Here is a 16,079-nt window from a genome sequence, read left to right on the forward strand (position 1 = left end):
ATGTGAAGAGAAGATCTGAGTTAACTCTGTTCATAATTACCTATCTGGTTACCAAATCTTTCAGGTTTGTTTTATAAACATGAATTTTTTATATCCTTTGTTTGTTGATTCTTGTGAATTTGGTTTGGACCTACCGTATGCTGAACTACGCTTAGGGGTACAATTTCTAAAGCATATAATTGGGCTAAAATGAACATCAAGGTAGCATTGAAAGAGGCAGTGTTGTAAATGAGCAGCCTCAGGAGTGTGTGTGTATATTTTTGTGTATGTTCTTTGTGTGTTAGTAGAAATGGTCATTTCTATTCATTCTGACTAGGTGATGGAATTTGTTTAGTGGTGGTAGATAGAACCAATTTCTTCCTCCCCATTCCCACCAGCTGCCCTAATAAAGTCAACTATTCAGTTGCTTATAGCCCTAACCTAAAGAACTCAACTCCAGTTCTAAGACATGTACTTGTGTGTACACACACATATACATTATCCTCAGTTTTATGAAGTGTAATTGTTTTGTTCAAGGATGGACTCTATTTTGACTTGTAAATCTCAGACTTGAAGGCAACATAGGCTTTATTTGGATAGTGAACTACCTTATTCTAAGCACCATAGTCTGGATGTTCTGAAAAGATTTTGTGATCTTCAGAGCTTAAACTATAGATCCTGATTCTAAGATATCAGCTCTAAGTTCCATACCAAAAAAGTATACGTGTGTGTGTATACACAAGGGTATACACACACACACACAAATATGTAAGTTATGATTCCATGGAAGAATCTCATAATTATAGAATAAAATATTTTATCTTTCAAATAAGAGTGTATATAAGAGCTGTTATTTAACTTTTCAAGAAGTTTTTTGATCTTTTTTGCATTCCTACAGTTTTACCTTTTTCATTGGCAAAGGATAGCTGCAACTCTTTAGAACAGCTTTTAAAAATTGGACCTCTCATTATTTTTAAGTCCTTGTTAAGAGATTTTTCTTCCATTATAATAAAGGTAAAGATTTTCTTTCATCTGACTTATATCAATTTTATTTAATAAATAACGTGTTCTTCCTTTTATATGTCTTCCAGGTTATAACTCACTGAGTTATTTTTTATTTTTCATTCCTTTTTTTGAGAGACTACTGCAAAGTAGATTTTTCTACTATAAAGTATAATATTGTTGATTTTAAGTGATTATGATAAGACCCCTCTGTTTAGCATGAGCAGCAGGCATTAACTTGCATCAAATGTTGCCTCTTTGTGTTCCCCTATTTTACAACATCCTGGGTCTAAGTCCATTCTGACTTGTTGTGAGGCTGATGTTGTTTTCGCAGCCTTAATTTGTAATGTATGGTTGTTATGGAAATTTTAAAAATTATATAAACTTATTTGGCTTACCAGTTTGAACAATTTATTTACCACAAGTAGTTATGGATACTTATATTTTTTCATCTTTGCTTACGTATGTAATTACATAGCTGTTTTCTATTGGACTTAGGTGAAAGCATAAATGCAGGAGGTGCTGTTCGTTCTTTTTCTTCAAAATATATTTATAATCTTCTCATTTTCTTTTCCCAGTTAACTTTGGAGGTTTTATGGTAATGTCCAAGGCTATATTCCTGGTCATTGGTATCTCCAAAACGGCTGTTTCTTGATAAATCTTCATTAAGTTTTCAAGATTATTGCTAGCATATTGCATTCTTCAGACATCTGGTAATTCACACACATTCAAAAACAAATGTGCCCATAACTTCTGTACTGCTTCTGGTAGAACTATTCAGTTTTCACAGTTGCTTTGACTGTAGTCCATTACAGCAACTTGTATGACATAAGTGACTTTAGACTTTTGTTTTAGTACAAATCATAGTATTCAACATTTGTTAGGCACTTGCTACGTGTTAGGAATGATACTGAGCATTTTTATGTTCTATCGCATTTAAGCAAAGTACAAAGATCCTTCCTATGTCTGAATAGGGTGTAATACCTTGTAAACTGAAAACATATAATAGATTTAATGGATTAACTTCAGAATTGGAGCCTACAGGCCTAAGTTTTATTGATTTACTGTGTGGCTTTGCATTATTCATAGAATTTATTAGTGTGTCTATTTCTTCACTTACAAAAAGATAATATGTCTCCTCTGTATTATGTAATATAGGAATATGTTATGTTTAAACAGAGAATATCTATAGATGTTTTGTAAGAAAGGCACCATAAATAAAACATTCTGATGTGAATATTTCTCCTATTCTTAAATTATGTTGCTAAATAATAGTATTCATGTTTAGCTCTCCAGTGCAATAAGAGAAATAAGAGCTTTTTCACAGCATTATAAATTTGTTGTATATAATGTTATCATACTAGCATTATAAATATTATGACATCCTTTTAGTTAACTAAAATTGCTTTATAGTGTTAACAATTTAGTTTTATAAGATGGATAACAAATATTATTACCCCTTTTTACAAACGGGAAACGGAGAGATGGATAAATTTCTGGAGGCATAAGAACAAAAGCTTACATTTATTTAATATGTGAATAATGAAGGACTATTAGGTTATAGATGATGAATAAAAAGCCTGATCATAAAGTGAGAGGTTAGTAGCTTTAAAATCCATCTTTAGATGAGCAAAAGCGTAAGAGAACAAGTTATTTAATTCAAGCTACAGCATGTCATAGCCTCCAAATACTTAACGTGTCATCTTTACTATTAGAACTTCTACTAAGTTAAGCTTATCGCAAGACAACAGCAATATTGGATTTCTTTGCTTTTAGGAAGTACTGTACTCATTTCCATCTTTCCCAGTTGGCCTGTAATTTTAAAACTGAGGGTGGTATGAGAAGACAAAATGCAACACCTTATAATAATATTTAAAATAGGAATGAGCTGTTTTTGGTTTTTCTCTTTTCTTAGCAGTTCTTCCACTCACTGTTTCCTTTACCTCACCTGTTTCTTCCTCTCACTTTTTCACATGTGTCTGTTTTGGTGAGAATCTAGTTTTGTTGCAAGAGAACTTCAGATGTGATAATTACGTGTTTCTAATGTGGATACTTTCTAAAGAGGCCACCAGTGAGAATTATTGTATCTTAAGGCAAAAGAGCAAAGTTTTAGATTTTCTAAAATCAATTGGCAGTGAGTCATTTGCAAATAGTATTTATAAGTCTAAAGTAGGAGCTTATTTCCTTTATTCTCAATTAAGATGTTTAAGAATGGCTTAAATTATATTGTTATATGAACATTAAAAACTTACACTGCTTTAAGTAAACAAAGTAATTATGTGTGACCATCAATAGAGTGGAAATCCAATGTATAGATTTTTTTAGGTAGCTCTTATGTTTCTACTTATATTATACACCACTAATTACATTAAAAAAACAAAATTCCAAAGTAGCTGGAGTAAAGAAGCTGGGTTATACATTCACCAGTTAAGTGACCAGACAACAGCCTTTCAGTACAGTTTCAGATTGGATCATCTTTCTACTTCATCTTTCTTCAGATTTGAGAAAGAGGATTTTTTTCCATATCTATATATCAACTTTTGAAGAACATGAATGAATAACATTTTCTTCTCTATAGATTAAAGGACATGTAACCAACAACCTACAATAAAGGAGAACTTTATTATTTTTCACATAGTGCCAAAAATGAATAAAAGTATAATACATATATAAAAATGCTAATAATCCATAGAAATACCACTATTTTCTCACCTTTTCCTGGAATGAGATATAAAATAGTACAATTTATAAGTAGACTGTAAAGATAAGTGCTATTCTTGTGAAAATCTCTTATAAAAATTAATTCACTCATTTGAGTTCCCTGATTTTTTGTTTGATAATTTGACTATCAATATTTAGATAAATGAGGAAAATAATATGAAAAAATACTCACTGGGTAAAGAAATTATAAAACTTTGGAGTACTCACTGCTATATATATACTCAACTTGGTTATTTAATAAGGGTTGAGATGAGCAATGGAAACAGTAGTCTTCACTCAGTGTCTCATGCTCACTGCAGAGTACATGTTTGTTGAATGGAATGGACGATGAAATTGCCTGGAGTACTTAAATTTTTATTTTTATTTTTATTTTTTTGTTTCTCTATAATTATACTGTCTCCTTTGATCTTTCATTATAACCAGATCTTACTTAAATATTGTACCACTTTAACTGAAAAACAAAATGGAGTATCTCCATTTTGAAAAGCTTTCTGCTTCTTCCGAGAGTGGAAAAAGATGTAAATATTTAAGAAGGCTAAAGCTCCAAGGAAGAGAAATACATTACCAGTGCATTCATATCTCTCAAGTAAAACTAGAATAACTATTTTCATTACTTAGTTGCAGCTTCTTCTTTGTAGCAGTAGTCTTTAACCACTTAGTCACACTGTTATGATACAATGACATGATTAGTTGAAAGGTGTTTGTAATTAGTAATATAAAATTAACAAAATCTGTATATGAATGTTTTTAATTAATTGGAATAAATTAAAGACTGCCCTTATAATACTGCGACTCTTACTTCCACTCTGCTCTGCTTCTTAAATGAGGAGAGAAAAGAGTAAATTTATAGCTGGTGTTCCTTGAACATCCCTATGAGTTAGTCATCTATGTAAATTTTATTCATCATGTATAGTCCTGAGAAAAAAATATATTAAAGATAGCTTCTCTGTACCATAGGATACTTATAGGGACAAGATCTGAATTGTTTGTTTATTATAACCTTGTATTAAAGTGTAAAATAAAATTTATGTGTTTGAGTCAAGAAAATGTACGTGGCTGACGTTAATGGATAGAGTCAGGAAAGTTTGATTGGCTGGCATTAAACTGCCTATTTTTACCTAATTTATCTCCCACTAGGTCTATATTTTGCTTCGATGAAGGATCCTCACATTTATTTCAATCTATTTTACAAAGTTGAATATAAGGTGATTATGAATATTAGAACAAGTTGTGTACATTATCATGAATCTACCTCATTCCTTCTATCTGCAGTCTGTTTTTCAAAGTGTAGTCCTCTGACCAGCATCACAAGCATAATCTGGAAACTTGTTAGATATGCAAAATTTGAGACCCTAGCCAGACATTCTGGATCAAAATCTCTGGGTATGGCCCAGCAATCAGCATTTAACAAGATTTCTAGGAGATCCTGATGCACACTAAAGTTTGAGAACCACTGCTCTAATCATATCCCACCTTGATGGCTTAACAAGGTTATTAGTACCCATTAGATAGTGTTTCAAAGATACTCTTTGTTATTTAAGATTATTTAATCAGCAGAGGGCACTGTAGTAGTTGTTAGGAGGAAATTGTATTAAATCTACATGGTCAAGTAACAAGCATGTAAATATTAATGCATAAACTATACCTGTTAATAAAAGTATGTCTATAAAACTAAGTAAAAGCACTATACTAAGTGATTTTTCACCACCACCATGCATACAAGAAATTTCTTCACATTTACATTTAACTATTGTGTGTCCTGTGCATACTTAAATATCATTGACTTTTAGCAATAACGTTCTTTAAGGTAATTTTTCCTATGAAGGTTAAAAATGGACCTGAACTTCATTGACAAGTTCCCTGGGCTATAGAATCATTGTTTATGACACCCTTTTTTGCAACTTGAGCAGTCTTTGAAGCATCTTTCTGACTTTCATGTTATCTTCAAAGTGTCAAGGGTAAAAGAAAAAATCACAATAAGTGATTTTGCATAGGAGATTGCAACCTTCAAAGTTTAGAAAGTATTTAGGAGTTAAAAATAAAATGTCTTATTTAAAAAGTATAGCTAGGGGCCTCCCTGGTGGCGCAAGTGGTTGAGAGTCCGCCTGCCGATGCAGGGGATACGGGTTCGTGCCCCGGTCTGGGAGGATCCCATATGCCGCGGAGCGGCTGGGCCCGTGAGCCATGGCCGCTGGGCCTGCGCATCCGGAGCCTGTGCTCCGCAACGGGGGAGGCCACAACAGTGAGAGGCCCGCATACCGCAAAAAGAAAAAAAAAAAAAAAAAAAAAAAAAAAATAAAAAGTATAGCTAAATCCAATTAAACCTCATTATTTTGGAATCTACTAGTCGAAAAAAGGTTATATCTGAAGTAAATATAAATTTCTACTGTTGCTCAAGGAAAAACAGAATTTGGTAATCAAATTAATAACTTATAAAAAAAGTGGAAAATGGAATGCAACTAATTAAGAAAAAGGATTTCAAACTTCTAATAGCATCTTTTTTGCCATTGATTATGAATAGTCCATTGATAATGATTGCTTATTATCCACTTGTTAACAAGTACTGATAACCTTCATTTATCTGTGCTTGTCATCCTAATGTATATGATTGAAGGAATAAAGCTACATTTGTTAAAACCACTCTTCTGTTTGGATTTTCTAGTAAGTTAGATCGTTTTTTCTCATTTTATTCTAAACTAACTTTTATTCTCTTGCTCTTTGCCTTCTAGTTGAGCCTCTCCATTTACAGTTTACAGATGTTTTCACCCAGCTCTTGCCCTCCTGTCCATCTTCCAATTTCCATCTCGTTTGGCTGTTTCTTCCCTTTAGATACCATTATTTCAGTATTCTTCTTCCTGCCCCCAACTTGTCAATGTTCTTACATTTAGGTTCTTGCTCTCTGTTCTCTTTCCCCTCATCTTTGGTTCTCAACCACTGTTTCTAGGTTTGGTTTCTGGATTTTTCTATTATTTCTCTTTTTTAACTGGTATAATCAAAACTGCAAGGATGTAACAATTGGAAAGCAGAGGCATAGAGAAGATTGACATGTATTGAATACCTACTCTATGCTAGGTGATTTACTTACATCATTTAATTCTCATAAAATATAGGTATGCTTTATTATTAGCTCCATTTTATTCATAAATACACTGAAGCTCAGAGAGATTAAATATTTTGTTCTAATTCACAGAGCAACTAAGTGATAAAGCTGGGTTTCAAGCCTATATTGGTTCATTTATTCACTCCTTTATTCAACAAATATTTATTGAGTACATGTTCTGTATGTTGGACACTATGGTAGGTGCTTCAACAGATCCAGTCCTTACTCTCCAGACCTTAATTGTATGGTGGTATTCTCTGACTTCACAGATGGTGATCTTTTTGCTACAGCAAACAAGAGAAAATAAAAAGTAAACAGAATGGTTCTGATGTTTTATGGAAAAGATATATTTGATATAGATGTAAGAAAGACTATATTTGTGCATTATTTAGGAATATATAGCAAAAGGGTTGCTTTGTGTCTAGTCCTGGAGAGGATCGCCCTCCTCATTCACCCCTGTCAACACCAATGCCTTTTAGTGGCATCACCACAATATATATTTTCCTCTTATGTTCTATGCTGTACAAGATTTATGTCTATAGGCCAACATTGTCTAGAAGGTCTTCAGAAAGAATTAACTGTCCTCCCTAAATTATGTTTGGAAAAAGATGAAGACCCCTGTGTAAGAATACATACATTCATTCATCCATCTATTATCCATATATTTACTTATACCCTAAAAAGTATTTAAGATGGTTTAGCCAAATACATAAAATACATCAGAACTTTTTATAAGATAAACATGGAAAAATATGGCAAGGAAAAATAAGATGAAATTGGGTTGTATTCAGTAAGCCTACTAAAAAAATATTCATAAATTTGTCTCTCTTCTCAAGGGTAACTTGATTCACAGTCATCATAATTTTAAAAACAAACTGGTATCACAGAAGTGTACCCCATTCCTAGTTGTAATACTTAAGAGGAAATTTCTCCTACAGGTCCTCCTAAAGAGGACCTCAGTACAGTGTGGTGAGCAATGGTCTCAAATACTAGCTAAAATAAATATGAGTTTCACTGAGCCATTTAATTGTATCCACCTGCATACCATAAAAGCAAAGTCCAGTAAAACAATTCTTTTAAAAGTGGATGGGCCTTTTCAGGTAGACCACTGTGGTCTGGCCAAATCCAACGGTATATTTTAGAGGATCTCGAAAAATGAATGAATTACATTTCTTTTAGACAATTCTCATGTAATTTGTCAATTGAGTTTTTCATGTACTAGATAACAGTGAGTTTACACGCTCTTACAAGTTTTACTCACTATTGCAACATCATTGCGTAGAATACCACCTAGTACATAGTAGGTGCTTAATAAGTATTTGTTGTATGGATGGATAAATGCTGTGCTTTGAAGTATGTAAGTGAAAGACTTCCTCTGTCACTTCTGTTGATATTTTCTTCCTTTGTCCTTAAATAACGTGTGCTACTATACTTTGGAGTATATCATCTTTATATGGACCCTCAAATTCATTAAATGTCAGGCATTGCTTAGGTGACTTTTTCAAAAAGATAATGAAATCAATATTAACCCTATACAAAGAGCTGTTTTAAGATTGTTCTCAGTAACATCCCTTTGTTGATTTTTAGGGCTCTAAGATTTTAAGGTCCGTAAGAAGAAGTTGTAAACTTCAGTGAAGCAATTTTAACATGGAAATAGTGTTCAGGAGACCTCAAAATCATACCGGATTTATTAAATTTGGAAAACATGGGAAAGATTATATATAACACTAGCTCAACAATTTTCAGCTATATATTGATATTTTAATGAAAGTAGTTAACTCCCAAACTTAGAAATTTAAGAATGTCCTTTTCTCTTTCCTGCTGGCCCTTTATTTTTTTTTTTTTTTTTTTTTTTTTTTTTTTTTTTCTTTTTGCGTATGCGGGCCTCTCACTGCTGTGGCCTCTCCCGTTGCGGAGCACAGGCTCCGGACGCGCAGGCTCTGGATGCGCAGGCTCAGCGGCCATGGCTCACGGGCCCAGCCGCTCCGCGGCATATGGGATCCTCCCAGACCGGGGCACGAACCCGCATCCCCTGCATCGGCAGGCGGACTCTCAACCACTGCGCCACCAGGGAGGCCCTGGCCCTTTATTTTTAAAGCAGGTTTTATTGAAAAGCATTATGGTAGTGTTAATTTTCCTTTAAAATTTCTGACATTGTTAAATATTGCATTATGCTGGGATTCAGTGAACCAGTAGATTACATCAATTCCAGTAATCCTTTATTCTATATAATTATAAGGGATTAACTAATTTATATGCATCTTAAAAGTTTATTTATAACATCAACTGGCATGTAACACATACTTGCTGCATTTTAACTGCTCTGCCCAGATTTCTTACTCTTTGAAAATCTATTGAGCTATTATGACAATCTGAGGCTTCATTTTAAAGTTTAGGTTATTAGGCTAGATGAGACATTTACCAACCTAAATTTTGCCTAGAATAGTGATTTTACTTAGGATGATCACTCGACTTCTAAGGAAATATTGAACTATCAATCTTTCACTATATTTTTCCATAACTTTTTATTTTGTTTGCCTTTCTTCTTATTTACTGTAATACTTTATTTTGCAAGCTTTCTTCCTGTGTTGCTCCCAGTTATTGTAACCTGCTACATATGTAGAAAGAGGATTAGAAATGGATTAAATCATGTGTTTCACTCCCAACTTTAGCCTAAAACATATCTTAACCATCACATTATGATAAATATTTGCCTATTTTCATTGACCTTTAGAAAATGAAATTTTCTTGCCTCCTTCAGTACCTTATTTGAGGTTTAACCACACTTGTCTTAAGAATGCCCTATCTTAAAACTTCTATTATATAGTTGAAGCCTATCACTTCGTTAATTCTTTTTTTAAAACAATCAGATAGTTCATTTATATCGAAGATATGGAAATGGTAAATCTAGAGTTTTTCTTCTCCCCAATTTATGGGGAAAGTTGACTTGATGATTTCTTGAGTTCCATTTATTATATCATAAAATCATAGAGCTAGGAGAGATACAAGGTGATCTTGGGTTTTTGTGGACTAATTATTTCAAGAGTAATAGACAAAGAAAACTACCCAGATTTCTTATTCTGTGAAAATCTGTTGAGCTCTTATAGCAATCTGAGGCTTAATTTTAAAATATAGGTTATTAGGCAAGATGAGATTTCTATTAAATACTTAAGAATTGTAAGGGATAAGAAAGGTCTGCTAATGTAAAAGCTCCCTTGATGTTCTGGTCCTCAGCTTTTATTCAGTGGTCCCAAAGAATTGAGTCTTGATGCCTTAAAAAAAATATTTGGAGAACTAAGTATGGTTTATAGATAGCATGATATATAATTAAGTTAATTTTACTACTCTGCCTTCCTTATTTTTGGTTAATTTCACTCAGTCTGCTATTTAATCTTTAATTACAGGCCACAAAAGAAGTAATAGAACGGGAAGCGCCAGGGATGGCCCTGGCAATGCTGATGGGATCACTTAATGTTACACCTCTGGGCATGCTCTCTAGGTAAGAAAGTCACCAACATGTTGCAAAGAAAATTAATTCCATACCACTAATCACTACAATAGATTGATAAACCTAAGAAACTCCAGTCATACCACTTAATTTTGCCCCCCTTATTTCCCAGACTTATGAGTCTCAGTATCCTGTCTAGTTAAATATTGGCCACAGTTTCTTTCAAGTTCTTTTTTTGTTTGCTTGTTTGTTTTTGCGTATCGTGTTGAAACTTTTAGAAAATATTGTATTACTGCTAAAAGTTGTCAATTATAACCCCAAGAAGAGTCCAGTTTATTAAGATGTAAAATATTCTTTCTGTGTGTGATTATAATCATCAATTAATTTCCCTTAGTTGTCATTAAATACTAATTTAGTAAAACTAAGCAGTAGAGTCTTTTTTAATAAGTTTTTACAAGTTAGGAGCTTTATTTCAATTTGTAAATAGGCATATTGATGATGTGTGATCATGAAAAGAAGCTCAATCAATAATATATTACTAGTATATTAAATTAGTATATTTAAAACTATGCCTTTGTTGACCTAGATGGTGACATCCATCCTCAATTTGATGGTTTAGTTATTTATTTGTTATTATTTTAGCAATTCTTAGATTAAAATCCCCTTTAATGAGAACAACATACATCACTTAGGTTAAAGACAGAAATACCAACTTAGTGAGAATCTGTTGATTTAATGACCATTGATTAATACAGTTGATTTCAGAGCAATCTAGAAAAATACACAGCAACGTTATAATTGCAGGGTTTCACAATCATTATTTATAGCCATTTATTGATCCTGTATGCAATATGAATATAAAAGTAAATACATCTATTGAATGCATAGAATATGAGTTATAATGCTCTTTCTGTTACTTAGACTAAGTTTGTATGCCATAAATGTCAGCCACTTGAAACACAGCTACAGGGAAATGTGAATGGGTCATTAGTTAACTGTATTTTCTTTCCTATTACAGATACTATATTATAACATTTCATTTTAATAAGAGCAAAAAAATAACTAAAGTAGCTTGATAGAGATTTTAAATTTAAAAGTCCATGCTGGTCTTTAATGAACTCACATTGATTCTTTTATGCTGTTCTTTTTTTTTTTCGGTACGCAGGCCTCTCACTGTTGTGGCCTCTCCCGTTGCGGAGCACAGGCTCCAGATGCGCAGGCTCAGCGGTCACGGCTCACGGGCTCAGCCGCTCCACGGCACGTGGGATCTTCCCAGACCGGGGCACAAACCTGTGTCCCCTGCATCGGCAGGCAGACTCTCAACCACTGCGCCACCAGGGAAGCCCTATGCTGTTCTTTTTTTAACCCTTACTTATATTACCTGACTGTAGATCAAAGGTCACATTTGGTCCCTTTTCTCTATGGAATTAAGTAGTAGTCTTTGAACATAAAAGAACTCTTTCTTAGGCTTCCCTGGTGGCGCGGTGGTTGAGAGTCCGCATGCCGATGCAGGGGACACGGGTTCGTGCCCCGGTCTGGGAGGATCCCACGTGCCATGGAGAGGCTGGGCCCGTGAGCTGTGGCTACTGGGCCTGCACATCCGGAACCTGTGCTCCGCGACGGGAGAGGCCACAACATTGAGAGGCCCGCGTACCACATTAAAAAAAAAAAAAAAAAAAAAAGAAAGAACTCTTTCTTGGCATTCAAGGAATATAGTCAAGAAAGAATTAAACGTTATCTCTTGTTAATTATTTTATAATAAAAATCTAATTCAACAGACATAATAATACTCTATTTGCCAGGCCTTATATTAACTATTAGGGATGTAAGTATGGAAAGAAAAGTAAGAAATGGTCCTTACCTTCAGGATCCCCAGTTTATATGGAGAACTTGTTCCTTACAACTGCTAAGGTAACTCTTTAAATTGAATATAGCTTTCTTGATCTAATATAGAAATAGCACTTTCGCCTTATTGAAAGATTTTTCTGGATTAATTTCTCTGCTGCCTTCTGAATCCGCATAATTACTGAGCAGTGGACTGCTGAGTGAGTGGGAAATAAGTTAGCAAGAGCTGATTTTAAGTATTTTGGAATAAATTTTAAGTAATTTTAGAATAAGTCCATCATCTTTAGGCTGAAGGCTTTGGAAACTAAAGCGTACACAGCATAGTATACACAAGCAGATTCTATATACACGTGGTATACACAGCCAGATTCTTCTGGCTTTTCTTTATGTTCATTACCTATTGAACTGAGAGTTTATTTACAAATTTGAAACAGAGATAGTAGTTGGCATGAGGTGTGGAAAAGGGAATTGTGGACTATTTCCCTTACTGTTTATTTTTTGGTGCTTTTCAAATCATTTAAAAAAAAAATTTTAAACAGCCATGATTAGATTGATGCTTCCTTTCTTTAGCATTTTTACCTTGTATGTACTTGTAGCTTTGTACATGCTTATATTATAACATGTGCTATATTGTAATTATTTACTTTCTTGTCTGTTTTACGTAATTTGTATAAAATCCAAATTTGTATTAAGAACAGCAGCTTTATCTTATTCATTTTATATCCTCAGCCCCAAAACAATTTCTGACACATAGTAGGTACTCAAAAAAATGTTTCTTGTTATGGTTACTATTGATAACTCAGTGTTTCATCCTAGATGTAATAGAGTTTTTTTTCAAGGTTAAGTAATGCATCAAGTTGGTGCCTTGCCTTCCTATTTTTATCTCTAGAGAGCAGCATTAAATAAAAATAATTTTTTAAATTACTAAATCTGTTTAAATGATTTTCATCTGCTTGGTTAACTTTAATATCTTCCAGTTTTCCAGTTTTTTTTTTGTACAAGTAAGTTGGAAGATTGCATCAAGTAAAGGTTAAGAGCATCATCTCTGAACTCAAACTGCTTGGGTTCTATTCTTGCTCTGTTACTAGCTACATAACATCATTTTTTTCTAATCTCTATAATGAGGATGTTAGTAGTACAAGCCTTCTTGCATTAAGTAAACTAGTCCATTTAAGTGCCCAGAACAGTTGATTCATAGTAAGTTTAAGTGTTGATCACTGTTGTGTTGTTATTTGTTCAGAGTTCTAGTTCTTAGAGCAAGTCTGCTGGCAGAACCTTTTAATGCTTTCCTTCATCTGGAAATGTCTTTATCTTACCTTTATTCCTGAAGGATATTTTCACTAGATATAGAATTATGGATTGACAATTCTTTCCTTTCAGCATTTAAAAAAATGTTTTTCTTTTCTCTTCTGGCTTCATGGTTTCTGTGGAGAAATCCACAGTCTTTTGAATTGATATTCCCTTATATGTATGATTTTTTTCTCTGGATGCTTTGAAGATATTTTTTCTTTATTTTTGATTTCAACAATTTGATTATTATGTATCTGGGTGTGGTTTTCTTTGAGTTTATACATTTGGGTTAAAAGAGCTTCTTGAATCTGTAAACTTGATGTCCTTAACCAAATTTGGGAAATCTAGCTATTTTTCAGATTTTTCTTTTTCTGCACCAATCTCTTTCTCATTTTCTTCTGGTACTTTTGTGATATGAATTATACATCTTTTGATAACATATCACAGGTTTCTGATGTTCACTTTTTTTAACCATTTTTACTCTATTCTTCAGATTGTTTTTATTAATCTATCTTCAAGTTCACTAACATTTTTCCTCTTTCATTTTCATTTTGCCCTTGAGCCTATCTAGTGAATTTTTAAAAATATTTGTTTACTTATTTATTTATTTGACTCCGTTGGGTCTTAGTTGCAGCATGCCAGATCTTCACTGAGGCATAGAGGATCTTTCATTGCTACACATGGGCTCTTCATTGTGGCACACGGGCTTCTCTCTAGTTGTGGCGTGTGGGTTTTCTCTTCTCTAGTTGTGGCGTGAGCTCCAAAGCACGTGGGTTCTGTAGTTTGCAGCACGCCGGCTCTCTCATTGAGGCGCGCGAGCTCAGTAGTTGTGGCACACGGGCTTAGTTGCCCCGCACCATGTGGGATCTTAATTCCCCGACCAGGGATCAAACCCGCGTCCCCTGCATTGGAAGGCAGAGTCTTTACCACTGGACCACCGGGAAAGTCCCTCCAGTGCATTTTAAAATTACAGATACAGTATTTTTTCAGTTCTAAAATTTCTATACAGCTGCTTTTTTATGGTTCTATTTCTTTGCTAAGAATTTCTACCTTTGCATTTATTTCAAAAGGACAATGGTCAGCAAGCCGGCGAGCTAGGTGAGGCCAGTGCGTCCGCGCCTGCAGCGCCCTCCAGGCAGGGAGAGGGGCCGCCGGCATCAGCCCGGGCAGCGGCATCCATGTGGTGGCGTCCCTAGGCGCCCTGGACGCCATCCTCTAGACCTCGACGCTCTCTGCCCCGCCCTCTGCACCCCACTTCTGCCTTTGTTCCCAATCCTGACTGCCCGTGCCCCAGCCCCCGAGAGCCAGATTGAGCCCAGGCCCACGTAGCAGCTGTTGCTTGTGTGGCTGCCTCGCCTTCTGTCTTGGTGTTCTACCGGGAACCCCCCAAGGAGCCAGTGTCTGTGGGTTGGGAGGGAGGCGCCGCTCAGCTGGTCCTCTTCCTCCTCCTCTTCCTCCTCCTGCCACCGCTGGTGCCTGGTCCGTGCGCACCCCAACACCCCCGCCAGCCTGGCTTTGGGCCGTGTGGATGAAAGGCTTTTGGTGTTGCAGCCAGGAGTCAGTGCTGTGCCTCTGAGTTGGGAGAGCCAACTTCAGGACACTGGTCCACAAGACACCTTCCAGCTCCACATAATATCAAACAGCAAAAATCTCCCAGGGATCTCCATCTCAACACCAACACCCAGCTTCACTCAACGACCAGCAAGCTACAGTGCTGGACACCCTATGGCAAACAACTAGCAAGACAGGAACACAACTCCACCCATTAGCAGAGAGGCTGCCTAAAATCATAATAAGCCCACAGACACCCCATAACACACCACCAGACGTGGACCTGCCTACCAGAAAGACAAGATCCAACCTCATCCGCCAAAACACAGGCACTAGTCCACTTCACCAAGAAGCGTACACAACCCACTGAATCAACTTTAGCCACTGGGGACAGACACCAAAAACTATGGGAACTATGAACCTGCAGCCTGCAAAAAGGAGACCCCAAACACAGTAAGATAAGCAAAATGAGAAGACAGAAAAACACTCAGCAGATGAAGTAGCAAGATGAAAACCCACCAGACCTAACAAATGAAGAGGAAATAGGCAGTCTACCTGAAAAAGAATTCAGCGTAATAATAGAAAAGATGATCCAAACTCTTGGAAATAGAATAGAGAAAATGCAAGAACCATTTAACAGGGACCTGGAAGAACTAAAGATGAAACAAGCAACGATGAACAACACAAAAAATGAAATTAAAAATACTCTAGAAGTAATCAATAGCAGAATAACTGAGGCAGAAGAACGGATAAGTGACCTGGAAGATAAAATAGTGGAAATAACTACCACAGAGCAGAATAAAGAGAAAAGAATGAAAAGAACTGAGGACAGTCTCAGAGACCTCTGGGACAACATTAAACACACCAACATTCGAATCATAGGGGTTCCAGAAGAAGAAGAGAAAATGAAAGGGACTGAGACAATATTTGAAGAGATTATAGTTGAAAACTTCCCTAATATGGGAAAGGAAATAGTTAATCAAGTCCAGGAAGCACAGAGAGTCCCATACAGGGTAAATCCAAGGAGAAACACACCAAGACACATATTAATCAAACTGTCAAAAATTAAATACAAAGAAAACATATTAAAAACAGCAAGGGAAAAGCAACAAATAACACACAAGGGAATCCCCATCAGGTTAA

The 16,079-nt window shown here is 35.3% G+C and overlaps 1 protein-coding gene across 3 annotated transcripts in view; it reads left to right on the plus strand.

Moving 5' to 3' along the window:
• Positions 1-16,079, plus strand: part of GPHN (gephyrin) — a 631,539-nt gene that overhangs the window by 321,848 nt on the left and 293,612 nt on the right. For all 3 annotated transcript variants that reach the window (XM_082617455.1, XM_082617456.1, XM_082617457.1), the window contains exon 5: positions 10,207-10,301. In XM_082617455.1, coding sequence (XP_082473581.1) covers positions 10,207-10,301 — 95 coding nt within the window. The remainder of the gene's footprint in view (positions 1-10,206; positions 10,302-16,079) is intronic.

This window comes from Mesoplodon mirus, assembly GCF_964341445.2.
Source record: "Mesoplodon mirus genome assembly, chromosome: 4".
Classification (NCBI taxonomy): Eukaryota; Metazoa; Chordata; class Mammalia; order Artiodactyla; family Ziphiidae; genus Mesoplodon; species Mesoplodon mirus.